Genomic DNA, 25,441 nt, shown 5'->3' with positions numbered 1-25,441 from the left:
TGAAGTCTGGCCATCTGCGTGCAAGCCGTCGTCATGTGCACTGTGCACGTCGAACGGCAAGGGTTCCCCTTGCGGACGGATCGTTAAGCCGCATTGGCTGAGGGACGCCCCCAATTCGTGGAGCAGTTCTGGAATCCCCAGACGGGCCACTCACGGCCCCGGCTTCGACCCCGTGCCTGACAAGCTTTTCTGGGGAAGCTGGTCCGGCCGTCGGGTGAACGGTGGCGTCTTATCTATAGCCGAGCGCATCGTGCGGGCTTATCTGGAAGCGAACCGGTCGTCCAGGCTCCTTTGGTAATTCACTGCTTCACGCCTCGGTCCGACAAGAGCTTGCCACGAGGACAGGCATCGGCAGCGGTCCCCAAGCACAAGCTGAATGCCGTGCCGTAATCGGCCTGCGATGTCCCCGCCCTTGGGTTCCGCGCGGGGTGCCGAAGTGTAGTTCCAAAATTGAACCAGAGAGTCTCCGGTGCGTCCCACACTAGCCAACCTGCGGCTTTTGCCCACGCCGGCATCTCGATCCGATAACAAGCTATGCCAGAGAACAAGTTCCTGGTCTGATCATTTCAAATTGCATATGACTAACTCAACCGTGGAGGTATGAACAAGCTGAAGATGCACCGGAAAGCCGGCCGATAACTAGACGTATGCTTGACGGCCCTGGCAGCTTGCACGCCGTGTTGTCGTGTGTCATTAGTGGCGGGACCAGCGGCTCCTGACAGCGTGGTCGATATGCCCGCAGCCGCACATCTCATCACCAGATTACACAATTTACTGATGATCAACACATGGGAGTGCCGCACAGAGTCAACACTGAATATGTGGCTGCGGAACAGGGACTCAAGCCGACAAAGATAAGTTTTCTATTCAGCTTCGCCGAGGAAGAACAGCCTCGGATACGCAAGCATCGTCTCAAACGTGTTGAATTCGACAGCACCCAGCTCAAACTCGACCTCTGTCCTCACGGCCAAGTCATCAAGCACTCTGAACATCTCCTGCCTATCGTCGCCCTCCGCCCACCGCAGCATGTACGCGACAGACACGTGAAACGGGTATATGTAGTGATTCGGCGCCCGGAAACCGAGCGTGTCCGCCAGCATGTTCCTGAGCCGCCTTACCCTCTTCTCCTCTTCCTCTGTCGCGCCGTAGATGGCAAACCCCAGGCCCGAAACGGCCTCGACATCCAGAAACCCGCGCGCGCGCATCCGGTAGGGCGGCGCCAGGCCTTCCCTCTCCAGCTGCGTACCTAGCGCACGGAGCTTGGGCGCGAAGATGGCCGTGCACTCGTCCACGGGGAGCTTGCCTTTGCCCACTGGCCACATGTTGGGCTCGCACTCGATCTCGCGCACGCCGTCAAAGACGGTCATGTGCCACGACTCTGGGGGCAGGAGGCGGAAGATTCTGAAGAGGGTCGGGTGCGTGGCAATGGTGTCGTGGACCAGCTGGAGAGCTGGCTGCAAGGGTGAATCGGGCGCAATGTGGCAGACGGTGGTGTTGCCAGGGTAGCGGACTGCTTCGCCTTCTGGGGTGAATTTGATGGGCACGCCGGTGGGGTACGCTGGCCGCTCTGGATTTTCTGCTACCGATCCCATTATGGAGAGGAGGGCGTGAATAGGTATGCGGGCCTAGGGAGACGGCAAGGCTCGGGCTTCAGGAGGCTACAGTGAGAGTGTCGATGGTGTGCAGAGAATAGAGAAGCAGAAGCAATCTGAGGCGCATATGAGTGGCGGTTGTCCCTGTCATCACTTCATCCTCGACCTGCCCGTGTCGTTTGGCTTTTATGTTGATGCGCTAGGGTTTTGAGGGGGATCCCCAGGGGCGATGTGTGGAGACTACCGACTACCTGGTGTGGAGGAAATCCGCCGCTCGCTTCCAGATATGGCGTCGGCTCAAGATAAGACAGGCAGGGAGGCTTTACCAAGCTAGAACGCCCACTTGATGGCGGGGTTTCGACTTGAGGGCTCAACGATGAACAAAAGGGTGCGTGGCGTTCGCACTAGGGTTCTCCAGCATACAAGAGTCACTAATTACTTTGGCCAAAACTGGACTACATGAACGGCGGCGATATGCCAAAGAACCAAAGACAAAAGTACCGAGACGTGACTCTTCTGTCCTTGCGCTGCTGAGTCTCAGCCAACGCCTGACCAAAAGCAGCGAAGAAGTCGCTCCGATAGACAGGGTCGCCAATCTCAGACATCCTCTTCACGGCCTGCGCCGTCTGTCCGGCATCGTCGATGGTTTCGATGGCGCACAGAAACAGGGGCCGCAGAAAGCCGGCACTCAGTCGCGCCTTGCTATCTTCCACGATATCAGGCCGTTGCTCGGCTAAAGTCAGATATCTGCCGTGCGCTCCATCCTGGCACACGCGGATGGACCCATGATAGCGAAAGCCGCTCTGTGCCTCTTCCATGGCAGCACTCACCAGCGCCATGATTGCCTTCACAGAGGCCCTCGACTCGCTACTGTACATCTGCACCGGATCTCCCAGGACGCGATCGAGCTCTACAATCTCGGCATGATACGCCGCCTCACACAGGCGCATCAGCAGCACGAGCCGCGCGCCTACGTCTGGCGCCAGCTGGGAACGCAGCGCTTGTGCGTCGAGGCCGCAGGTGGTCATCTTGCCGATGTCACCCGTGCGTGTCGTCGCCCAGAGATTGTGAAGGCGGACCCTGATCGACGCGATGCAGGCGGCGACAGCATCCTGGTCGTCGGCGGTGATGCGGGACCGGTGATAGTGCGTGAGCCGGGCAACGTGACCGGAGAGGAGCTGTAGGCGGTAGTAGAACTCGAATAATGGCCCACTGAGAGCCTGGTGCAGCATGTCTTCGGGGGAAGTGTCATCGTCTGCTTCGAGGTTTGGCAGAATCAGGTGAGGCGAAGGGAGGGTTGAAGAAATTGTCTGACGCATGAGCGCGTCGGTTCCCGCTTCTGAATGAACTGGCCCATGCTGATGTACAGGGCCTTCTTCACCATGTAATCTACACAGCACGCCATAAACACGGTCAGAAATGAGCCCTGTCCCACCTCCCCGCAGGGTAATGCGATGTATGATGCGCAGCCACGCCACTAGCCTCGTCGAGAGCGGTGTCAAGGCAATGGGGCTGCCGCTCTCTAACCATCCCTCGAGCCTCGCTGCAAGGATATCGCACACCTTCAATACCGGGCCACTCTGCTCTTCAAATGGCCCTTCGTTGTGGACAAGCTCCGCGAGGCACAACAAGAACGAGACCATGAGTACTTCGTCGTGGTGTGCTGCAGATGCTGGGCTGCCCGCGACCATGCTACGTAGTAGCTGCCTTGCCGATTCGTAGAGCGGCTTTGCGCCAGGGATGGAGACGGCATAGAGCTGTGCTCTGTAGACTGCACAGACTGCTGCAATGGCCTCGGCTGCCACATGTGATGTCTCGGCCATCTTGACGGCACGACGTTTCGCAGCTGCCCAATTTACTGGGTCGAACGGCGTGATTCCCGGACAGTCCACATGCCGGAGGAAGAAGTCTGTCGAAGGGGATCGGATGGTCAACTTTGATCCAGCTGCGTCCGATATTCCCCGGGCAGTGATGAGATCCATCGTGGTCGTGAGCTCAATGTCCCGCGAGATCAGGGCCGATGGAGACTCGATATCGCCATGGGGACCGTCGGTCCCGGAGGGGAATCTCCGGGCGCGGACATCCTGGCGGTTGCGCCAAAGCGCTTGTTCGAGCTGCGCAGTGACATGGGACGACGATGGACTGGCAAGTAAAGGGGGATCGCGGTGGTGGGTGCTGGACTGTGTGCGGCTGCTCTGGGATGTTGTGACTGAATCAGCTCCGGCTGTCGAGGCTGGACTGGCTGTGTAGTCCTGAATAATAGTCCGAATCGAGGGCGGCGTGGCCAAGCTGAGACTTTGTTCCTCGACGTGATGGTGCAACGACAAGAGGGCCTGCGCTGTGTTGCCTTCCTCAGCCGCCGCGATCGTGAGGTCGTCCCCGTCCGCACTTTGTCGGGCCGATATGTCGGTGTGTTCGCGTATCTGAGCCTTTCGAGGCTTGTAGACGCACTGGCGGTCCAATCGCTTGCACTTTGCGCACACGGGCTTCCCCTCGTCGCACTTGACCTTGCGAGATCGGCAGGTCAAGCAGCCGCTCCTGACTCGTCCCCGGTAGGGCTGTCCAGGCACGGCAGACTGCGTTGACTGCTCCATCCCGGTGTTCGCAATCGATCCATCCGCGGTGAAGCACAACTGGAGTTGAATAGACGCATGTGCAGGGCAGGGGCATCAGGCGAGGGAGGCGAGGAAAGCGAGCAGCGGAGGTCCACTCCAGGTCAGTTTTCTTCCGCACGGAGAACAAGGTGTGGCTCCACCATAGCGGACCAATATCCCCTTTAGCCGAGCGAAGCGAGCGCCAAAGATTAACCTCTGCCCGAACACGGGCAGGCCCCCTGACCAGCACGTTGTCGAGTTCTCTAGACGCTAGAAGCATGTTTCAGTCTACGAATAAATATCCCTTATGATAACTTCGATTTCAGGATGGCGGGCTAGCTGTCAAGCCAAGGATTTTCGTCATGGAGATGGCAGCTACGCTCGACTTGCACGAACTTTGCGCCAACCTGACAAAGGTTGCGCTGAAGGCAGGCGGCCTCATCCGAAATGCACGAACGACTGGACTCGACAACCGGCAAACCAGTGCGATCACATGCAAGAAGAACAGTCAGTGTAAACTGCATCGAAATTACTGGAGAGCAGTCCCTGCAAATGACGTCCAAGCAGTTTCAGTACTGACTCCAAGTTCTGGCAGCTGCCGATATTGTGACCGAGACCCACCAAGCTTCCGAAGAGCTTATTCGCTGGTATTTGTTAGAATGGTACCCAAGCATCAAGTTCATCGGCGAAGAATCATTCAAGGCTGGTCTCGACCGCATCACCAACGCGCCGACCTTTGTGGTAGACCCCATCGACGGCACATCGAACTTCGTCCACGGTCTGCCCGAGGTCTGTGTGTCGATCGGCCTTGTGGTCAGCCGTAAGCCCACGGTTGGCGTTGTGCACAATCCCTTCACCGGAGAGCTATGGACAGCCATCAAGGGCAACGGCGCATACTACTCCCGCACCCACGCGAGGGTCCAAGATGGTAAGGACAACACCGACATATGCCACGAGGCACAAGCAGTGAAGTTGCCCCGTTTCCCGGCGCCGTTCTCTGCAGACGGCCTTCGCGGCGCTTGTATCGGCATCGAGTTCGGCAGCGACCGGCAGGGGCCGAACTTCGACATGAATCTAAAAGTGTTCACGACTCTGGCGCGCACACAACATACGGGCGGGCTCTTTGTGAATTCTCTGCGTTGTGTCGGCAGTGCGGCTCTGGCCATCTGTAGAGTAGCCTCGGGACAGCAGGAGGCGTTTTGGGAGTGTGGATGCTGGGCCTGGGATGTGGCGGCGGCGTGGTGCATACTCGAGGAAGCCGGTGGGATCATGGTCGACGGGCACCCAGGAGGTTGGCAGCCGCCAGTTGATAACAGGCGGTACCTTGCTGTCAGACCAGCCCTGGGCGAAGTCAGTGGCAGACGGACGGGCCAGAAGCAGCAAGAGGATTTTGTCAACGAGTTTTGGTCGACTTTAGGCGAGCTGAGGTCCACATATGGACCCCTGTAGTATCGAGCTCGGACACAAGAAGATGGGTGACATTGTTCCTCCCTGGTCCATTGGCATATCGAGACAGCCCTGGAGGCATATGAGAGCTGGAGAAATACAGATTCCTCCCTGATGGAGAGATTGTCTTTTTTCTACCTTCGCCTTGGGTATAAGGTTTCGAGGGCCTATATGACCTCTTGAGATCTTCTCCAGCGAGGCTTGAATGATTCCTTCACCACAGAATGCCACACTGCCGAGAAAGGAAGACAGCTTTTTGCAGCCTAACAGAAACTCAAGTCCTGTATTGCGGCGTTTGTAGCTTCCACATAGAGTACAAACACTGCAGGAACGAGTTTCAATCATGGCACTGGCAACAAATGCCACAGATACGCAGCCGGTGGTCCCGTTAAGGGTAGCTGCATGCTCGCGTGTCTGCGTCGCCGTCTTTATCCATCGGTGTCTCACCAGAGAGACACCTTTTCCTGTGGGTTATGTCTTGCGCTGCAACAACGGGGGAAATGATGCCTCGCTTTGGTGTTGGTCGTTTGCATGGAGTCGGTGCGTCGAGCGGTGTGAGGAACATATCTTTGGCAAAGACCTCCACAGGATGCCTTGTCTATATGCCTTGCCTATATGCCTTTCATCTCATCCTGCTGGCAATCTAACGCGTTGCCACAGTGGTTTCATTTGAGCCAACAAGTTGAACAGCAGCCACCCCACTCAAGCAAGCCGACAATGTCTTCAAGCGACAACCAAGTGGGCTTTGGGTTCCAGGCCGACGTTGTCAGCACAGCCAGCCTCGCGCACCTCCTGACCGGCCGCATCCTCAAGGCGCTCAGCGATGGCGGCGTCGACCTCTACGCAGTCACCGCCTCCATCTGGCTCAGCAAACAGCTGCCCTTTCGCAGTGCACTGCAGACCACCGTACACGCACAACTAAAGGCCATGCCGGGTGCTAATGGGTTCCTGGCAAAGGTACTGAGTATCGGGTGGGGCCACGCTGGCATCGCCGTCGAAATGTCGCGGACAAAGGCCGGCGCCAACGCCCTCCTCCTCATCGGTGCCCTCGCGTCAGGCGTTTCCAGGTTCCACGCCGCACAGTGCCTCTCGGAACTTTTAACCATCTATGGTTGCGCAGCAGACCAGCTAGCCAACGTCGACGTCCTCAAGACCATGATAGTCTATATTGCCCCGATGGTCCACGAACTCGGGTTCGTAAAAGTTCTCCAGCATATTACGACTTCTGCGTCCCACGAGGTTGTCAGGCTCAGGAAGAAGATTCCGGTCGATCTCACTTCTATTGGTGATCCGCAGACACTGGCGAGTGCTATCAGGCAACTCGTTTTTACATCGGAGAGGGCCGAGACCCTTTACCTAGTACCACAGCAGCGAGGCGCCTGGCTGGCGGCTTTTGCGAGTCATCTGCTAGGCATGTCGGTCGAGCTGGTCTGTGACGATCACATCCTATGGGCAAGCGGCGGTGATAACGGCAAGGTGACTCTGCAGGTAGCGCCACAGGGCTCGGACAGTACAGCAATGGCTTGCAGCAACCGGAGCGGTAGTCTTTTGTTAATGGCGCCGACAAGCCGAGAAAGGCGCAAACGCGTGGACGTGGAGTATCTGCTCCGAGACGCCCTAGAGGCCGAGCTAGGCTTTCTACCGGAAATTGGGCCGGAGACTCAACAGTCAATTCATGATGCTATTGTGCGGCTATCCGCCCGCTGCATCCAGAAAAAGAAGCAATATGGGCCACGGCCACAAGATTCAAGCTTGGACATGTTCAATCCTTTCAAGGCGCTAAAGCAGACACTGCAGAGCATTGGCATCAAAGGTGACATCGACAAGGCGAGAGCGTACACGACCAAACAAGTTCAGCGGTGGCCACATCCCGCGCTGAAATATGTTGGTACGGGGGCAGCATTGACCCTTCAATCCATGTGTTCCATTCATGGGTTCGAGAAGCATGAGTCGAGCGGCGACAAGCTGCCTGATGATGATATAGGCACTGCTATCATGACCGAGAACGACTGCCTTTGCCTCAAGGTCGGACGCATCATCAATAGCTTCTCAGCTCTAGTGTGGTATTTGGCACGGTGTTGCTATAACGCAGAGACCACCTGGATTAGCGCATGGGGCATTCACAGGCTCTCAAGCTCGGATGACTTTGCCAAGGAGATCGAGGTTCCCTCCACTTTTAGCGATCCCTTGTTCACGAAGTTTGCTCGACTATTATGCAACAACAACGATTTCGTTGGCCTCGGACAGATTAACGGAAGCACCGAGTACAATATTCTTGGCGTTTCTGGAGGTAGCTATACTGGTTTTTACACTTCTTTACTCCAGGATGATTGCTTCGACGATCTAGGCCGCGCAATTACTATTGCCTCGGGCAGGGCAAGCATAGGAGGATCGTTGCGACACTTGATCTTGGAAGTGCAGAGGAGGCAGCACCTCCAGGCGACTGGCATCAAACTTGACAGATTGGGAACGACGGCCAAAGTCGCACCTGGCACTCTGATCACGCCCCATTACCAACCGGGGCCACTGAGAGCATTCATGTCTGCAGACCTGATAGAGTTCGCCATTGTCATCCAGACGTCAGTTGGACTTGATACCCAACGAAGCTCGAGGTTGAGCATGAACGATGCCATCAGGGGGCTGTATCGTGCCAAAATCCCGGCGGCTTGTGGTCATTCCGAAGACCAAGGTTTCCTAACTGACTCCTCGAGGGCTGGTGGTTTTCGCATCTCCCCATTCTACCCCTTCCCCGGAGACTCGTCATTCCACATATCTGTTGAAGCCTTGCCAGCCTACTCCGAGTGTGGCGACCCTCGAGCTGACAAATGGATCTACGCCCTTCGAGGATCCAAGTTTGAGCAGCTCCTGCAGCTGCAGGCAACCGAAAAGGCACTGCTACAAATCTTCATATGTATGCGCTGTGCAGCCCGGCTTGTCGAACATGGCCACGCAGATGCCATCGTCATGGGGGGTTAGTGCGTCTGTCGAACGTAGACAAGCGATGCCAGTCGGTGTGCGTACCTGTTGAACAAATGTCCCGTGTCTCACCGAAGACGACTGGAGTTTTCAGGTGGTGGCGGGGGCTGTCCGGTTGGAATGGTGAGCTTGCTGTCGTTTCTGTGGGAGTGATATGCTGCATAAAACGTTGCAAACGTTATGAAGATGGCTACCACAAACAAGTACTGGAGCTTGGGGGTTTAGGACATAGGGCCTTCTTGAATCTACGAAAATTCAGCAAACCGCTGGTCAAACATGATGACTTAGGTGAAATTACATCTTTCGATGCATTAACGGTCCTTCTTGTCGGGAAGGCATCCAATCAGTGAGGAATGATATGTCTGATGAACATCCATGGAGGTGAGCTGCAGTCCTGCGTCCTTAGCTGGTTTGGATTCACCTAGCAGTGGAAGATTTTTCCATCCTTCACGCAGCATGCAAGGACATGAACTGTAGACAGAAATGCCCCAGACCTCCGCAGATTGCCTCAAGATGTTGCAATATGACACGAACGATATTAGCAAACCCAAACACTTTGCACATCTAGGCAAAACGATCAGGCAGCAAACGATGCCTTAGATTGCGGACTGTAACATAGATCGAAAGTCAAGTAGGACTCTATATCCTTCGTCGAATCAGCCAGTGACATGCATCTCATCGGTAACATTGACGTGCGTGTTCGGAAGTGTTCGCGAAAACAACAAGCCAGCCAACATGCCCGTCCCAGCGTACTCAACACGGGGGTCTCCAAAACTGGAACAGTCCCAGCGCACGTACCAGGACCAAAACTCCTATGCTCTGCAACCGGCGTCTTTCTCTTTCCTCCGCCTGCCTCCGGAGATTCGCTGCATGATTTACGACATCTACGCGCACATCTGGATCCAACGAGGCGTGCTTCCGCTCAAAGTCGTCGCCAGGAAACACAACCACCACCGAAAGCAACGGCAAGCGCCACGCTGCTCCTCTGGCAGTGACAGGCCATATATTCCGTCCTCGCAGTGCAGGAACTTGCCAACGCCACCGCTAGCCCTGACGTGTCACACAATCTATAAAGAGGTCTTGCCTTTCCTTCGCCAGACCATATCAGTCCATATCAACGACTGGATCCACCCATACCTTGAGTCTCGCGAGGATATCGACGTGGCCAGTGCCCTTGTGCGCACTGCCATGCCCACGTACCTCCAGTGCGACGGGAGTGTGAAGAGCGTGCGCATGACGTGGCACATGCGTGAAATACGCCGGTCGTGCTCGAGGGATCAGAGATGCAGCCCTGCGTGTCTGCTGTTGGCCTGGCCGCTGATCCGAGACGGGAATCCTGGTTATCGCGCGGCGTTTTCCATGCTGGGTGAGCTCGAGGTGATGCAGATTGTGCTGCAGACCAGCGATTATGGTTCTTTCTTGCCGAGACGGGATCATGAGATGGCGCTGTACTTTGCGCAGCCTGGGTTGCTGGGTTTCTTGGAGGACGTAGTGCCCTTGTGTCCCAGCTTGAACGCGCTCGAGTTTGTGGGCGTCTTTGAGAAGGAGTGGTTGGATCGTATCGAGGAGAAAATTGCAGCGCCACGAGGGGTCAAGGTCAGGCGTGGGAGTGAAGAGCTGACCAAGAAATGGCTCAAGCCGTACTATGCGCAGACTCTAGAGTTGTGCGAATAGGAGACTGCCGATGGAAGGGTATGTGGCTGTTAGCTTTGTGGCGTAGCAATTTGTGTAGACCCAAACGAGTGTCAGAGCGTCTTTGTGAGCTTGGGACCGGCACATAACGGTGCAATAAGAAAGTCATTTTTGCCTTGAGTCACATTATCATTATCCATAGCACGAATATCTCCCCGAGCATGAACTACAGCTCGCCGTTCACCCTGCCTCCGGGCATATATCCCTGCATCGTCTTCGTCGCTGTCCCGGGACCAACGGCGTCTGCACCCCCTGGGATGTAGATTTCCCCCAGTACCACTCCCGCCCCTGTGCTATGCCTGGGCAAGGGCATCTCGTCCAGCACCTCCCACTCGTCCGTCTGCGGATCGTACACCTCGATGGACCCAAACGCCTCCGTTTGGGCATCCCTATCGCCCTTGGATACCTCACCGCCGAAAGCGTACAGCTTGTCGTTCAGCTCGACCAGCGCGAAAGCCCCACGGGCAGTCGGCATGCTCGCCTTCTTCTTCCACCCGGCCTCGGGTGTCTTCAGGTCGAGCGCAAAGACATCCGCCTTGACATTGCTCCTCCCGCCCATGCGGCCGCCGACGAGGTAGAACGTGTTGTTCCACACCGCGCCGCCGGCATGATCTCTGCCGCCGTCCGGCAGGTCCGGGTACGCGAGCCACGCCTTGGTGATGGTGTTGTACGCCGAGACCTTGTTCGATGTGGTCTGCGCGCCCGTGAAGATGTTGAGGTGTTTGACCCCGCCCGCCACGACAATCATGTCCTTCCACGCCGCCACCGCGGCCGCGCCCCGCCTCGTCGCGGGCGGCAGGTCCGGGATCCGCTCCCAGCGGTTCGCAAACGGGCTGAACTTGTACGAGTCGCTCGTGGGGCTCAGCACGCCCTTGGTGCCCGTCATCCCGCCGAGCACGTAGAGCTTGCCGTGCACCGAGGCGGCGTTTGTGTGCGTCATGGCCGTCGGCAGGTCCGCGAGGCGGCGCCAGCTGTCCGTCAGGGGAGCGTAGGCCTCGACGAGGGGTGCGGGCGTCGTGTCTTTGCCCCCGGAGAGGGTGGTGCCGCCGAGGAGGACTACTTCGAGGCCCAGGGCCGTGACGGCGTGGCCCTGTCGCGGCCCGCGGGGGATCTGGTGCAGTTCTGTCTCCCATATGCCTTGACTGCGGGGTTGGATGGCCGATCGTGTTGTGGTGGTCGTGGTGGTTGGATTTGTGAGGATCGGCTGGGGAAGGGCCGTCGTTGAGGGGACAGTGCCGATCGCGATCACCGCGAGTCGCAGGGTTCGCGAGAGGGCATTTGAGAACAACATGTTTGTTTGTCCAAAGGCACGCGCAAGGACGACAGCGAAGAGAGCGTGATCTGGGCTTCCCGGTTCCGCCACAGGAGAATACAAAGGAATGACTGGTGGTCGGAGGTTGGCGGCTAGCAAAAGTCCAAGAAAACAATCACAGAGGTGACGCGAGCGTGACCTGGACGGACAACGACGGCTCATAAAGGGTCGCAGAGCGTCAGGGACACCGGACCCTGGTGGGAACAGGAATCAGGAGTGGGGGTGTCAGACAACGCTGACCTCGCCTGGTTTGCCGTGATTGTGACAGATAACAGGGATCCTTATCCATGCAGGTCTGACTTCAGGCACCAGAACTGCACATTTGTCCTGGGACGGACCGCCAAGGGTCCGCGCTGGATGACAGTTGACATCCAGTATTATGGAGCCCCTGAGGCGGGCTGAGCCCCGACATGGATAGCCCCTGTCGATGGCCTCATCTCGTGCAGAGTCCTGCATCCTTAGCGGGCTTGTCGTAAGGCACGCTAGCTAACTTGGGAACTGCCTCAATGGCTGACGCTCTCGTCGTATGTGGCGGTCCATACGTAGGAGTACGTTCCTGGAATGGCAAAGGCTGCCGTACATGCGACCATATCGTCCTACCGTGAAATCAGAACCGTACGCTACCGGAGCATGTTCATAGACCAGCTGAAATGTCCCCCGCAAGGAACACAACCAACTCGCTGCCTGACAAGGGTGCCCCTGTCGCAGCAAAGTCAAAAACCACACGGACCTTGGCCCACTTGCTGCACGCCCTGATTCGAGAACATTTTGACCCTAGCGTGTGCCTTATCCAGCCCTGCGCTTTCATCGGCGCGTTCCCCCGAAACGGCGCCCTTCCATCTGGTTCGGAGTACCCGGCGCGTACGTGCGCTGAAAGTGGGCAGCCGCGGTCCGAGCCACCCGGCTGCTGTAAATAATAAGCGTGCTTCTCTCTTGACATCAGCAATGCCTGATCACAAGGATTCCTGTGTTTCATTTCGGGCATTGCTGGAGGGATAGTGCTTGAGCACTGGCGTCAGTTGCCGCGGACACCTGCGGAAAAAAATGCTGTCGCTTTCTCTATCAGCCTTGTGATTCGCTTCTCATGTCATGATCGCAGACGGACATATCATTGGCTTGGTTGCGGACAAAATGACACAGTGAGTGCACAATCAGCGGTTCAATACGGCATGTTGTCCATCCCCTTCGAGTATACAACCCCAGATCATGATCAAATCCCCGATAGTAGTAGATTGAGCTAGCACCGCTTCCCATCGTTCTCAACGAGTCGAGAAGTGTGCATCTGGGTTTGAGTCCGTGACGAAAGAGTTGTCCATGAAGTCCATAATATCGAAATCTTGGAACGAGAAGAGATCTCCTTGACTTGGGTAGAAAGGCGTCAGGTGGTCATCAAGCCCGACGCCTTGAAGCCACGGCGCTGTCAGATGGTGGTGATCACTCTGATCCATGTGGCCATGGTTGATGCCCCCGTGGTCATCGAGACCAGCCTGGAATGTCGATGGCCCAATGTCTAAGTCGGTGCTCCTTCCAGCACCAAAATCACCAGTCTCGACTTCAGTCCGTGCCTTCCTAAGTTCTTCTAACACCTTCTTGGCCGTCTCGTCAAAGGCATCGCGTTTTCCCTGGAACGAGGGGAATCTCTCAACCATTCCCCACAGAAGCGATGCGCAGGTATGCACGTGAGCTTCCAGGGAGGCAAAGTCTATGACCTCCCGGACCGCCGGAAACTGCGCATACGCCAGCAACAATCCGGTGCCTGCCAAGAAGATGTTCTCTATCGACCGCCAGTATATCGAAAGCATATGCCGCCGGAAGTACCGCTCGTACAGCTCAACCACCTTGATCGCCGCCTGCGCCATGGCGACGCCCTGCTGCCCGTCAGGGGACGGGATGTTTGGAGACGGGCGGTACAGGTGAAATATGGCTGTGCGGTGTGTGACCTCGAGGGTCTCGAGGATCTTCTGCTCTGCTGCGTCGAGATCGTTGCCGAGCGGGGTGCTCTGGTACCAGGTATCAATGCGGTCGCGCATCTGCTCCTGCCAGGCTCGTAGGTCCACTTGGACGCAAGACGGGAAGCGCTCCCAGAGCATTGTGCGCAGTTCTGACTGGATCTGGCGGTAGCGGAACATGTGGAGGGCAAAGCGCTTGTCCCAGGGTGCTTCACCTGGTAGAATTCCGTCATGGGTTATGCACTCGTCGGCAGCCTCAGCAGGAAACTGGAGAGAAATAAGCCATCTTGTGGTCAGCGAGTCGTTCTTCACGTCCCAGCGAGCTGAATTCGTGAATACCTACCTCTACCGAAATAGCACCGTCCGACAAGCCTGTCGGGGTAGACATGGTAGTAGAAAGATTTCGATCCATGGAATACGCCACCCAGAAGACCCTTCTCCTGATGTCGCGTGTGAGAGGATCCAGCTCGGTTGCAGTGTCATCCAAGTGCAGCCCTAATTCTGCGGCGAGACGAAGCGCGGCACCCACCGCTCTCCACGCAGAGAAGAAGGTTGGGTGGTAGTACGAATACTGCGCGATGAGGAGGAGAGCTTGTACGCCCTCCACGGTGTCTGGCAGAGAGGCCGCATTGAGGGACTGCAAAGCCAGCTTGTGGTAACGGCCCCCCAACCACATGGACATTCGAGAGGGATCCTGTCGCTGCATGTGCAGGAGAGTGATGGCCAAAACTTCGAGAACAAAGAAGATTGCAATGTTGACATCTCGAGAGACATTCCCGGGCTGCCATCCGGATTGAAGGACTTGTGGCGTCGAGTATACCAGCTCCATCATTTGAAGGAAAGTTGGGCGATGCAGGAGCGGCAAATTGCAGGTGGTGAAGTGGAAGTATGCTTTGGTCAAGGTCTCGGCCGTCTTTCGTTTTGGGAGTGTGACTGGCCCTGTGTTCTGATCATCGGCCACGTCAGGGGGATTTGGCAACCCCCAGGCGTCCTTGTCGTCTTGCAAGTCACCAAGCCCTCGTGGATGATCCGTGGACTTCATCAATTCAGCCAGGAGGATTTGGGAGAAGGAACCGTTCTGTCCAGATCCTCTCCGGCTCCGGTCAACGCTGTTGACAACGCTATCCGCAGCCTGCGCTGGCAGCTGGCCTGATTGGTTGGAAGCAATAGGATCCGTCACACCATGCAGAGAACGGACTGCTGTGGGAGACAGATCCAATGGCGACTGTTGTGCACTGATAGACTCTGCATCACGGGAGGCATCTCCGACTTCGTTCTTAGCCAGCTTAGATTCCAAGAACGCAATGCGTCGTTCCAGACTAGGGATATGACTTCGAAGACAAAGTAAGTGCGTCAGAGCAGGTCTATGGGCGGCGGCCGAGTTCAGCATAGGGCTGAGACTGCATGAGTCCCCGGGTGACGCACCTCCTCGACACTGGTTGCCGACTCGCGTTGTCCAACTCGAGGCATTCGACGCCAGCAAGCTTGCAGAGCCGGCACGTCTGGGGATAACTCGTCGTCAGGATCATCTGTGGCGCCGGAGGAAGAGCAGCTCACGTTGGGGCTCGGAGGACGGCACTTACCGGTCTCTGCTGGTCACATCGCCTCTTCTTCAGACGGCATCGTACGCAGGCCGTCATGTTGGCGTCTCGCCGGGGCTGATGGGGCACCGGGTGGTCGAAAAGACAGTGGGTAGGAATGATGTTTGGATGTAGCGCTAACTTGCCTCTACAAATGGCCCGATCCAACGCAGCAGCCCCGCCAGAGGACGGAGATAGCGTCTGCTATGCCCCGCTCGTGTAGCCTGGCCGCCGCTGGACAGAGCACCCCAGGACCGCGCTGCCTCGCTCGTTGTTGCGAGCAACACGGATATACACAAAATGGCGCGCAATGGACACGGCTTAGGCTCTAGGCACAATCAAATATTGTTACTGCAATAAAAATATCCGACTTTAACTACGGTGGTAAGCCTCTTGCAGCTTTGACATAGCCCTTCAGGGTTTGATGATGGCTTGAAGTTGCCATTCTCCTCATCGATTTACGCAACGTCCCAACTGACAGGCGCTTATTAGCCACCTTAAAGCATCTACATTTGGCATTCAACTCTGAACATTGACCTCCGCTAAACGCCTCATTCTATCCGCCCCGAAGGCGTAACATTCTGGAAGTCCCGTCTCACTCCAGGTGCTGCCCATGATGAGCTTGACAAGCCCAGGTATACATGTGAAGACACGAGCCATTCCTGTTTCAGTACTCGTGTCAGTTGACGCCAACTCTTTGCAACCTCAAGCAGATGGCAGGATCGTGAGGTTGACAGGAAGTCAAGCCGGGGACTCACCGTGTCCATTATATCCAGCAGCAATCCACTGTCCATCCAGCCCCTCGATTGGGCCTATGTAAGGGAGATGGTCCGGCGTTTCAGCCACGAGGCCAGTCCAGACGTGCGTGAGGCCCTCTCCAGGGCGCATTGGTGATTTCGTTTCGGCAACGTTGCACTCATTCTCGAGGCCGCCGTTGGCCAGGGTAGAGAACTCCTTCACGCTGTTCTTCATCATGTATGGGTTGTGAGTCGCGTCGTCGAATGTGAATCGGCTCTGCGTGTATTCTGGCATGTCCCTGTCCTTGTCGTCCCGAGTCGCCTGGCCGCCAAATATCATGGTGCCATCTGTCAGTTGATTGACGGAGAAGTAATGCTTCGCGCCATACCGCAGCGACATTGTGCTCTGGAGGACTTTATCCCCCGCCAGGGATGCCGGCGGGACATACGAGTGGCCCTGAGCTCTCCGCGGCCTGATCAGTTGCACCAGCCCGGGAAGCAGATGGGCTGCGTAAGCGTTGGTGCAGTGCACAATGGTGTCTGCACTGACGACGCCCCTAGGCGTATGCACGTCCCATCTCTTCAGCCCAGAAGCTTGGCCTTCATGTCTTTGAATATCGACGGCGGGGCAATGAGTCCACAACTTGACGCCGCGGCCGATAGCATCTTCAAGTATCCACTGGGTCAACTTGACCGGATGATTCGACGCGGCAGGCCACTCGTAAGCGCAAACGGCATGCGACATTCTGCTTTTGTCCTGGGCCGCACTGCCTTCGTGGAGTCTGACATGGGATGTGTCGCCACCCGCAGCGCGAAATGCCTCGAGGGACTCGGCCAATTCAACAGCGTATTCGGACTCGAGGCAGACCTCCAGAGTGGTAGTGTACCGGAAGTTGCAGTCGATATTATTGGACTCGACGAATTCCTTGGCTTTGGCTAGCACAGCTTTCTCATCTTCGAGTACCTTTCGCGCTTGTTCCGAGCCGTGGGCGGCCGCCAGGCCAAGAAAGCCTCGAAATGCGTCTGTTTAGGATCGGTAGCAGTCAGATGGAGGAGCTGCAGGAGTTGGAGACGAGGGATCATAGAGTTGCGGCAGGATTTTGTGATTGACCAGATGTCTACAACGTACCAGGACGGATGTGGCCAGCATTCCTACCCGTGGCGCCAGATACTGCTTCTCTCGCCTCGACAATGAGAATGTCTTTGCCGTCAACACCATGATTGACAAGCTCCCAGGCCGTGAGAGCGCCTGAGATACCGGCACCAACAATCAAGTATCTGGTGGAAGATGGGACGGGACTGTCTTGGTTGGCGTTCAGGTGTGGCCAAGATCGCGTCGTTTGATGCCAGTGCGACAGGGTGGACCCGGGAACGGGGAGTGAGTGCTGCATGTCGGGAAAACGGCTGTCAAGCAAGTGAGAAGGAATATTGTGAGTTACACAATGAGATCATACGATGTGGACATAGAGAAACTATCGATGTTATTGTCTATTCCCATACCGTTAAGTAGTTGTGATATTTCACACAAGACTCCTGATGCTAAACAGATCCAGTGTTCGCGGGCTCAAGCAGTCCGCATACAATACTCTATGCGGGTGTGGCCTCCGCATATGAATATGCCCCTGCTCCTCCGTACCTGGACCGCGAGGTGTGAAGCTCTCACCAGTTGATGGGGCTATTGGTAATCTCTCTCATTGATAGAAGACCGTGAATAGCTGCCCTCAGTGGGTGTGTGGCTAGACACTAAGCTTGCTGCGGCTATGATTGTGCGGGCCGTTGATTATGCGGGGAAGTCCGCATAGTGTATGCCGCGCGGCACCAAGTGCGGCTGCCCTCACAAACCTTCTAGGTGCGCTACTGCGGGCCGCTAATTTGATGTTGGAAAGTTGGCTCGCAACACAGGAGCATGGGATAGGGACGAACACAAACTTCCCCTCACGAACCGCGGGCGGTGATCTGGGAAGAATGTGTATCAGCCTCATCTATATATTCATGGGTCCTTCGCCCGGCCACCACCGTCTTGCTTAGCCGACGCGTTGCAGCTCCTGACCTTAATTCTGACGCCTCCTAGCCTGTACTCAATCATGTGGCCTTTCTCTCGAAATGATGCCACCGGTGTCCCAGCAGTCCGGTCGGTGACTGGAAAGTCTCTTGTGCAGCGACTTGACATGTTCCTGCTCACGTTTGGCTGTATCTCCCAGGGTAAGGTTTGATTTGCTACTCGGGTCACCGTACGTCCTGCCAATCAGCTAACCATCTTTGCCTCACAATAGTCATAAAGTATGTCCAAATGTAAGCTCCTTTTCTCTCACTGGGGCTGACCACGCATGGACTGGGCAGATATCTTGACCAGACTAATATCCAGAACGCGTACGTGTCTGGAATGAAGGAAGAGCTACAGCTGTTTGGATTGGAGCTCAATTAGTAAGTACAAAAGATAAGGCACCTTGGAAGCTCAATAATAGTGACCCCGTCTTATCTGCACAGCTTCACTACCTATTTCAATATTGGCTACTGCATCATGCTCATCCCCTCGCAAATCATATTGACGCACGTGCGGCCAAGCTACTGGTTGCCTGGCTTGGAAATCACCTGGGGAGTTCTGACTGGTCTCCTGGCCATCGTCACCAGTGCAAACCAGGTCTATGCCATTCGTGTCTTTCTCGGGCTCTGCGAAAGCAGTGCTTGGCCTGGCATGATGACGCTGCTTAGTGAGTTAGCGCGTCCGACCCTTTTGAGCATTCACTGCAGCACCAGCATGAGCAAATCTGACGCCTTGACCTCAGTGCACTGGTACACACCCATGGAACTGGCCAAACGGATGGGGTTCTTCCACTCCTGCCAAGCCTTGGGAGGGCTGTTCTCTGGCGCACTGCAAGCCAGTGTCAGCACTACATTGCGTGGAGCCTACGGCATGTCTGGCTGGAGATGGCTCTTCATCGTCAATGGCGTCATGACTGTTGTGGTTGGAGCCATTGGCCTCGTCATGCTGCCTGATTATCCTAATGATCCGAATCCACGAGCCGTGTGGTTCACCAAGCAACACGCAGAACTCTCTTTGGAGAGACTTGCGCGGCATGGACGGGGCAAACCTTCTCCAGTCACTTGGGCCGGCGTCAAGTAAGTTTTGCAATCTCTGGCACACAGCAGAATTCTGCAGAAGAGACTGACTCGAGAGTTGTTCACCAGGCGCACCTTGAGGTCATGGATCACAGTCATCATTCCATTCCTTTACTGTTGTACGGTCATTGGCAATTACGGTGTCCAATACTTTGAGCTATTCCTCAAGAGCCGGCCAAATGCCGATGGCTCGCAGCGATGGACCACCGCCGAGGTCAACGCCATTCCCATGGGAGGAAGAGCGATTCAAATTGCTTTTGTATGGATCTGGGCTATCATCTCCGACTGTATGCAGATCCGGTGGCAGCTTATTGTGGCGCAGTGCACACTGGCGCTAGTTCCCACTCTCATGATGAGCATCTGGAGTGCTCTCCCGTCTCAGATGTCCGATACCACGGCCTACGCAGGTTTCTTCCTTAATTTTATAGTATTGGGAACGGCGCCCTTGTTGTTCTCCTGGCTGGCAGACATGTAGGCGCCTTTTTCACACCGTCCACTTACTATTGTCAATGGCGGGACCATCCAAGCTGACACCTCTTTACTTTGCTGCAGCATACCCCAGGATCCCGAAGTCAGAGCCCTCGTCGTTGGTGTGGCCATCGCCGCCGACTATGCCGTCCAAGCGTGGTCCAATTCTCTCATGTGGCCTGCCACAGAGGCTCCTTACTGTAAGACCAGCCCATGTCTGCGCTCGAGGAAGGGCAATATCTTGAGAGTATGATGAAAATAGTTGACATTGAGATTTCATCTGATAGACCGGGTTGGCTGGAAAGTATCCGCCGTTCTCATGCTGTTGGCCGCTACCATGGTTTTCGTGCTACATGTGGCAGACGCCAAGTACTTCCGGTACGTATGATCCCGGTCTTCTACACTCTGCCTGGAGAATTATACCTGTCTCTGGTGCAACCTGTTTTCAACATAACCGCTGATGCAGCATCTATCTCTACTTCGAAGCGCGAAACGCGAAGAGTTCGCAGCCATGCAAGCAGAACAAGCCGTCATCGATGCTGAGGGTAGCTCGGTCAAAGGTGTTGCCGCTCGAGAAGAGGGGGAATACGAATGTTCGGCCGCAACAGCCGCGAGCAGTGGCTCCGTCTAGTGCTCGGCGCATGGCTGCAAAATCTTCCGGGATTCGTCCAGGGTGAGTTTGCTGTGCCTGAACCAAAGAGGAGGCCTCTGTCCAAAAAGCATAACAAGGGAAGAGCACTGGATTTCATAGGCACAAGATCTCCAAGACGGCCCATCGTCCAAGAGAGACATGACATGCAGACACAACTGCATGATCATTCACAATGGTGGCCGGTATAACCTCATTTAAGCAACGGATGCATTAAACTTGGAATCAGACTGTGGCACATTTGCCTAAAGTGAGCTTAAACTGTCAGCAAACATGACGAAAGTGATGCACGGAGCGATTCCTCGTCCTAGTCAGTCCCAGATCCCTTTCGACAATCATCACGCGTATTTCCGTTGGGTCTGCCTTGCCATGCTTTTTAGATGTCATTGGCCAACACGTTCGTAGCGCGCGCTTCGCGATGGCAGCCGCGATTGGCCAGAGTCTGCTGCCAACCATGCGACCTTCACGTGAGGCCTGGTTGGAGGAGGGGTAGATCAGCCAAAGGGCCAACAATTCTGCCTCGAACCATCTGTCTCGCGACTGCCTTAACAGCCATCACAACATCGTGGTGTGATCCACGTCGCGCTACCTTGCGGTCATATCGAGACGACAGCGGTTACGGCATGGACTTCACTCGATCCAATCGAACGCCTTGACATAGATTTCTAGTCACCTCAACGTCTGAGAACCATGAACGCTGGTAACTTCCCCGTTTTCGGCTCCCCAGCCGACATCCCTCATCCCCGATCTATGCACACGTTCTAACCTCGAGCACCAGCGACAGCTCCGCCTAGGGACCGAACTTCGTTCGAGATTGCGATCGTCTGCGCCTTACCACACGAGGCTGCCGCTGTGAGAGCGTTGTTTGACCACTGCTGGCCAGCAGGTTTTGGCAATGCTCCCTTCGATCCCAATGCATACACGACTGGCCTCATGAGCGGGCACAATGTAGTACTCATCCATCTTGCTCAGATGGGAAACAATCCCGCGTACGCATCTCCCCATCTGGTCAATGAGCGGCCAATCCAATGTGATTCTTGCTAATTCACTCGGCATTCAGTGCGATAGCTGCCCAAGCGTGTCAACAAAGCTTCCCAAATATCCAACTTGTGCTCGTAGTCGGGGTCTGCGGCGGTGTTCCTCAGTGTCAAGGCGACACGTTCCTCGGCGATGTCATCATCAGCGATAGCGTCCTGCAATACGATTTCGGGCGGCATTACGGCGATCGGCTCGTGCCCAAGACAGACCTCGCCGGATCACTCTCAAGACCGAACCTCAAGATTCGCGCTCTGTTGAACAAGCTTCGAACTTTCGAAGAAAAGGCGGCACTTCGCAGGGACCTGCAAGAATACATGAGTCTTTTGAGCTCGCAGGCAGAGTTGCTAGCACACTATCCCGGCGAAAGGAGCGACCTACTATTTCGGGCTGCGTACGTGCACAAACATCGAAATTCCGAGTGCAGTACCTGCGATAGAGCCTCTGGTGCTGGCTATGTCTGCGATGAGGCGCGGGTGGCGAGTTGCACTGATGTGGGCTGTGACCCCGTCAATGTCGTTCTGCGCCAACGCCCGCCCTCTGAGGTTCCGTCCAACAGTATACCAGATGTACATGTGCCACAAGTCCGCATTGGTCCAGTCGCGTCGGGGGACAGTGTCATCAAATCCGGAGAGTACAGAGATATGATCAGCCAGTCGACTGGTGTTATTGCGTTCGAAATGGAGAGCGCAGGTGTCTGGGACATATTCCCTTGCCTGGTTATCAAGGGGGTGTGTGACTATAGCGACAGCCACAAGAATAAGCGATGGCAGCCCTACGCCGCCGCAGCTGCCGCAGCCTGCATAAAGGCGTTTCTTCAGAGGTGGGAATCGACAGGAAGTGTCAGAGTTCCGCCCGTCCTATCAGTGCCCGAACACCATTTTCTCTCATCATCCGCCAATTGCGACCAGCCATACAGGCGGCCTGCCAGTCTTGCCGCCCCGCAAAGCAGGCTCACCAAGAACCAGCGGGAGGAAATGATGACGACCTTACGATTCAAGCAAATGGATGCACGGCTCTTGACGCTGAGAAGTGCACAGACGAGGACATGTCACTGGCTTGTCCAAACACCCTTGTACCAAGATTGGATAAACTCGAACTCCCTCCATGGGCACCACGGCTTCTTCTGGATCAAGGGAAAACCAGGAACGGGCAAATCGGTGATGATGAAGTACCTCGTTGGTGAAGCACGTCGAACTATGAAGAAATCTCTGGTTCTACCATTCTTCTTCAATGCCCGTGGAGAAACCCTGGAGAAGTCGACACTGGGTCTTTATCGCTCGCTGTTGCTTCAGCTCCTTGAGAAGGCCCCCGAGACTCAATCATCGCTCGAAGCTCACGATGGCACCCTTTATTCCCTGGTCAAGGATATTGGTTGGCAGGACGAATGCCTCAAAGACGTTCTGCGCCTGGCGGTCCAATCTCTTGCCAGCAATAAGTGTGTGGTCTGTTTCGTCGATGCACTAGACGAATGCCCAGAGGACGAAATTCGCAGCATGGTGGCGTTCTTTGAGGAGGTGGGCCGGCTTGAAAAGTCAGCCGAGATTCGGGTATGCTTCTCGAGCCGGCATTACCCCGAGATCACTATTCGGACCGGTCTACAAATCACACTGGAGCTTAACCCGAGCCACTCGGACGATATTCGTCTTTATATCGACACAAACCTTACCGTTGGAAACAGCGTTGTTACCGATGACATCAAAATCGATCTCATACGCAAGTCCTCTGGGATTTTCCTTTGGGTTGCTCTGGTCGTTCCCATGCTGAACAAAGCTTACGACAAGGGCCGTCTCAAAGCGCTGAAGCAGAAGTTGCACGAGATACCAGCGGGGTTGCATGAGCTATTTCGGGGCATGCTCACCAGAGATGGTGAGAACACCAACGAGCTGTTGTGTTGCGTTCGTTTTGTCCTGTTTGCCGCCCGGCCTCTCACGCCAACAGAGCTGTTGTCTGCGGTCGAGATTGAAACAGAATTGAACGGTACATTACCGCAGCCTGGGCCAAGGTCTGACGATGCTACAACCCAGCGAAGACGCATAATTGATATCTCCAAAGGCTTGGCCGAGATTACGATTTCCAGCCATCCGACTGTGCAGTTCATCCATGAATCGGTCCGAGATTTCCTGGAAAAAAGTGATTGGCTGCATCAGTTGTTCTCAACGTCCAGCAATTTCGAAGCCCAATCTCATGAGACACTCAAACGACTATGCTTCTTACATCTCAGGTGTAACGATGCCTGTTTTAGCTCGGCCTGCCGGCCGTCGCTGATGAGTCATTATTGCTACCCATTGAAAGGATACGCTCTCAACCATGTGTTGTCCCACGCCAACAGCGCACACGAACTCGGCTTGAATCAGGGCACGTTTTTGGAAACCGAGTTCCAATTGAATATCTTCTTGGAAGCGCAAGGGGAACGAAATCAAACATCGCCCGCTCCGCGAGTCCATCTCGTATATTGCTTAGCTGCAGCTGGACACGCCGCGCTAATACGCCTGCTTAAGCCGGGAGGCGATGCTGTCACACTGGTGGAACTTAAGAGATGTATGGGGGCAGGCCAATTTCCAGTCGCTTGTGCACTATGGCGCGGCCATGTCGAAGCAGCATACGCGCTTTTAGGACTACCTTCACCTACTGGTGACTTTCTGCTTGACTCCAAGGCTACGTTGACCGGCGTCAATCAGGAACTAGTCGCGACGAGAACACCGAGTGTTATCCCAGTCCTTTGCCAGTACGGCGACATTGTGCTAATCGAAGCTGCGCTCAATCTTGGGGTTCTTATCGACTCTGAGACGGCCGCTGCCTGCATCCAAGCATGCTCGTCAGAGGCAGTGGTGGAATTGCTGGCTCGGAGGGGGTTCTTTGACATCCTATCGCTGAAGAGGGAACGAAAGGTTTCCAGTCTCGATTGCCTGCAACGAAATTCAACCAAGTCTAAAAACGATTTGTTCGAACAAATCACAAATAAGAAGCATTGGGAATGCGGCGGCCTTTGGCTCGGCGGCCTTTGGCTCAGCCCCCTTCAGTGGGCTGCGAGGAAAGGATTTAAGGACATAGTGAAGGTGTGCTACAAGGCTGCGGACTTTCAGGAACTCCAATGGGCCCTCTGGTTCGCAGTCGGCGCTTCAGGGAACCAGACCGATCGGTCTGCCGTTATCCCGCTTCTGTTCGAATCTGGGTTGCAACTGCCCGAAAGCTTCTGTGATGGCTTACTCTCGAGGAGCATTGAAAATCCGGATAACGAGCAAGTATTCGAAGCCTTGTTGGCTGAGCTCCATCGGAGCCAAAAGAACGTTCGCCAGATGATATCAGATGTACTTCGCTGTGCAACTACGGAGGGGCGCAAGACCTACATGAAGCTGATCCTGGCTGCTCGGAAGGATCGAGACTATGCCAGCCGAAGTATGCTCATGGAAGACGTCACGACGGGAGGCCCCTTGACATTTGCCATTCGACTGGACGATCGCAGCTCTTTTTGCCACTTGAGCGAGCATCCGGATAATAACGTCAATGCTGTGGACAGATACGGCCGTACTGCACTGTCGTGGGCTGCAGCAGTGGCAGACGATGAAATGGCGCTCATGGTTCAGACTTTGACCACATTTCCAAAGGCCAGAATTGATGCCAATATCGTGGACAACTCCGGGCAGACTGCACTCATCCGCGCCGTGCGCTCAGGAAATCCTATGATCGTGCAAGCTGTGCTCGCTATTCCAGGCATTGATCCCGCTCGTGGGAAATGCGGCGGCTTGGCCGCTCTTCAGCTGGCCGTCAAGCTCTGCCGTTGGAACAGTTACAAGACCTACTGGCACATTTGCCACCTACTGTTGGAGATCGGGAAAGCTGATCCTAACTTTCAACCTGGGCGGACAAAATCTGCGCTGACAATGGCGAAAGAGTACGGTCTGACGGAACTCGTCACACTCATGGAGAGCTTTAATCAGTATGGGTGCAATGCCCCGGAGTTCCAGTCTATGGAATGGCACGGAACAGACAGCCCTTGGCCACACTTAGGAGTCATACAGAGGCGTTGGGCCTCCCGGGGGAGGCAATGATGAATGCATCCAATCCGATCATACGCAGGTAACCAAATCACAGACCTATACATCATGGTGTCGAATGTCTTTTGAGATGTCGCGCATGGATGCTCCGCAGACAGTAGAGCGCGATCCATATCTGGTGCAAACAGCCTCGCCTCCCGCAGACTTGTGCGCATCGCGGTTAGGACTGGGAATGCGCCGTTGGAATGCGCTATTGGAGAGCGCACATGCAGTGGGTCCATCTTGACCAAATA

At 55.5% G+C, this 25,441-nt stretch overlaps 11 protein-coding genes across 11 annotated transcripts; 6 read left to right on the top strand and 5 right to left on the bottom strand.

The window, feature by feature from the left end:
* Positions 1-863: 863 nt before the first annotated feature.
* On the bottom strand, positions 864-1,592 carry B0I36DRAFT_255431 (RNA ligase/cyclic nucleotide phosphodiesterase; the record flags this gene model as incomplete). The annotated part of the gene is made up of 1 exon (XM_046150873.1): positions 864-1,592. One exon carries the CDS (start codon positions 1,590-1,592, stop codon positions 864-866), a length of 729 nt encoding a protein of 242 aa, XP_046005386.1.
* A 427-nt stretch (positions 1,593-2,019) lies between these two features.
* Positions 2,020-2,964, bottom strand: B0I36DRAFT_338689 (uncharacterized protein). The gene has a single exon (XM_046155799.1). It carries the CDS (start codon positions 2,909-2,911, stop codon positions 2,048-2,050), a length of 864 nt encoding a protein of 287 aa, XP_046005385.1. The 5' UTR covers positions 2,912-2,964; the 3' UTR covers positions 2,020-2,047.
* A 1,584-nt stretch (positions 2,965-4,548) lies between these two features.
* B0I36DRAFT_378154 (myo-inositol-1-monophosphatase) lies at positions 4,549-5,635 on the top strand (the record flags this gene model as incomplete). Its single annotated transcript, XM_046160640.1, has 2 exons — positions 4,549-4,693; positions 4,782-5,635. The coding sequence occupies 2 exons, from the start codon at positions 4,549-4,551 to the stop codon at positions 5,633-5,635; spliced, it is 999 nt and encodes a 332-aa protein (XP_046005384.1).
* A 714-nt stretch (positions 5,636-6,349) lies between these two features.
* On the top strand, positions 6,350-7,264 carry B0I36DRAFT_255130 (uncharacterized protein; the record flags this gene model as incomplete). The annotated part of the gene is made up of 1 exon (XM_046150856.1): positions 6,350-7,264. A coding segment is annotated over one exon (915 nt), but the record flags the coding sequence as incomplete, so codon positions are not given.
* A 2,079-nt stretch (positions 7,265-9,343) lies between these two features.
* B0I36DRAFT_398026 (uncharacterized protein) lies at positions 9,344-10,282 on the top strand (the record flags this gene model as incomplete). Its single annotated transcript, XM_046161601.1, has 1 exon — positions 9,344-10,282. One exon carries the CDS (start codon positions 9,344-9,346, stop codon positions 10,280-10,282), a length of 939 nt encoding a protein of 312 aa, XP_046005382.1.
* Positions 10,283-10,392: 110 nt separating this feature from the next.
* Positions 10,393-11,770, bottom strand: B0I36DRAFT_338686 (uncharacterized protein). The gene has a single exon (XM_046155798.1). The coding sequence runs from the start codon at positions 11,589-11,591 to the stop codon at positions 10,467-10,469; it is 1,125 nt and encodes a 374-aa protein (XP_046005381.1). The 5' UTR covers positions 11,592-11,770; the 3' UTR covers positions 10,393-10,466.
* A 996-nt stretch (positions 11,771-12,766) lies between these two features.
* B0I36DRAFT_338685 (uncharacterized protein) lies at positions 12,767-13,965 on the bottom strand. Its single transcript, XM_046155797.1, has 2 exons — positions 13,905-13,965; positions 12,767-13,828 (listed from the first exon to the last, which is right to left on the bottom strand). The coding sequence occupies exons 1-2, from the start codon at positions 13,947-13,949 to the stop codon at positions 12,872-12,874; spliced, it is 1,002 nt and encodes a 333-aa protein (XP_046005380.1). The 5' UTR covers positions 13,950-13,965; the 3' UTR covers positions 12,767-12,871.
* Positions 13,966-15,660: 1,695 nt separating this feature from the next.
* On the bottom strand, positions 15,661-17,269 carry B0I36DRAFT_255328 (FAD dependent oxidoreductase; the record flags this gene model as incomplete). Its single annotated transcript, XM_046150870.1, has 3 exons — positions 15,661-15,803; positions 15,900-16,901; positions 17,008-17,269. The coding sequence occupies 3 exons, from the start codon at positions 17,267-17,269 to the stop codon at positions 15,661-15,663; spliced, it is 1,407 nt and encodes a 468-aa protein (XP_046005379.1).
* Positions 17,270-17,962: 693 nt separating this feature from the next.
* On the top strand, positions 17,963-19,854 carry B0I36DRAFT_255457 (major facilitator superfamily domain-containing protein; the record flags this gene model as incomplete). Its single annotated transcript, XM_046150877.1, has 8 exons — positions 17,963-18,080; positions 18,152-18,158; positions 18,219-18,302; positions 18,366-18,589; positions 18,665-18,998; positions 19,068-19,469; positions 19,551-19,666; positions 19,754-19,854. 8 exons carry the CDS (start codon positions 17,963-17,965, stop codon positions 19,852-19,854), a joined length of 1,386 nt encoding a protein of 461 aa, XP_046005378.1.
* A 106-nt stretch (positions 19,855-19,960) lies between these two features.
* Positions 19,961-20,404, top strand: B0I36DRAFT_338684 (uncharacterized protein). The gene has a single exon (XM_046155796.1). The coding sequence runs from the start codon at positions 20,058-20,060 to the stop codon at positions 20,304-20,306; it is 249 nt and encodes an 82-aa protein (XP_046005377.1). The 5' UTR covers positions 19,961-20,057; the 3' UTR covers positions 20,307-20,404.
* A 527-nt stretch (positions 20,405-20,931) lies between these two features.
* B0I36DRAFT_398007 (uncharacterized protein) lies at positions 20,932-25,202 on the top strand (the record flags this gene model as incomplete). Its single annotated transcript, XM_046161600.1, has 4 exons — positions 20,932-21,104; positions 21,176-21,998; positions 22,062-22,211; positions 22,356-25,202. Coding segments are annotated over 4 exons (3,993 nt in total), but the record flags the coding sequence as incomplete, so codon positions are not given.
* Positions 25,203-25,441: the final 239 nt, after the last annotated feature.

Source organism: Microdochium trichocladiopsis, assembly GCF_020744255.1.
Source record: "Microdochium trichocladiopsis strain MPI-CAGE-CH-0230 chromosome Unknown B0I36scaffold_13, whole genome shotgun sequence".
NCBI classification, from domain to species: domain Eukaryota; kingdom Fungi; phylum Ascomycota; class Sordariomycetes; order Xylariales; family Microdochiaceae; genus Microdochium; species Microdochium trichocladiopsis.
This window is presented reverse-complemented; position numbering and strand designations above follow the sequence as displayed.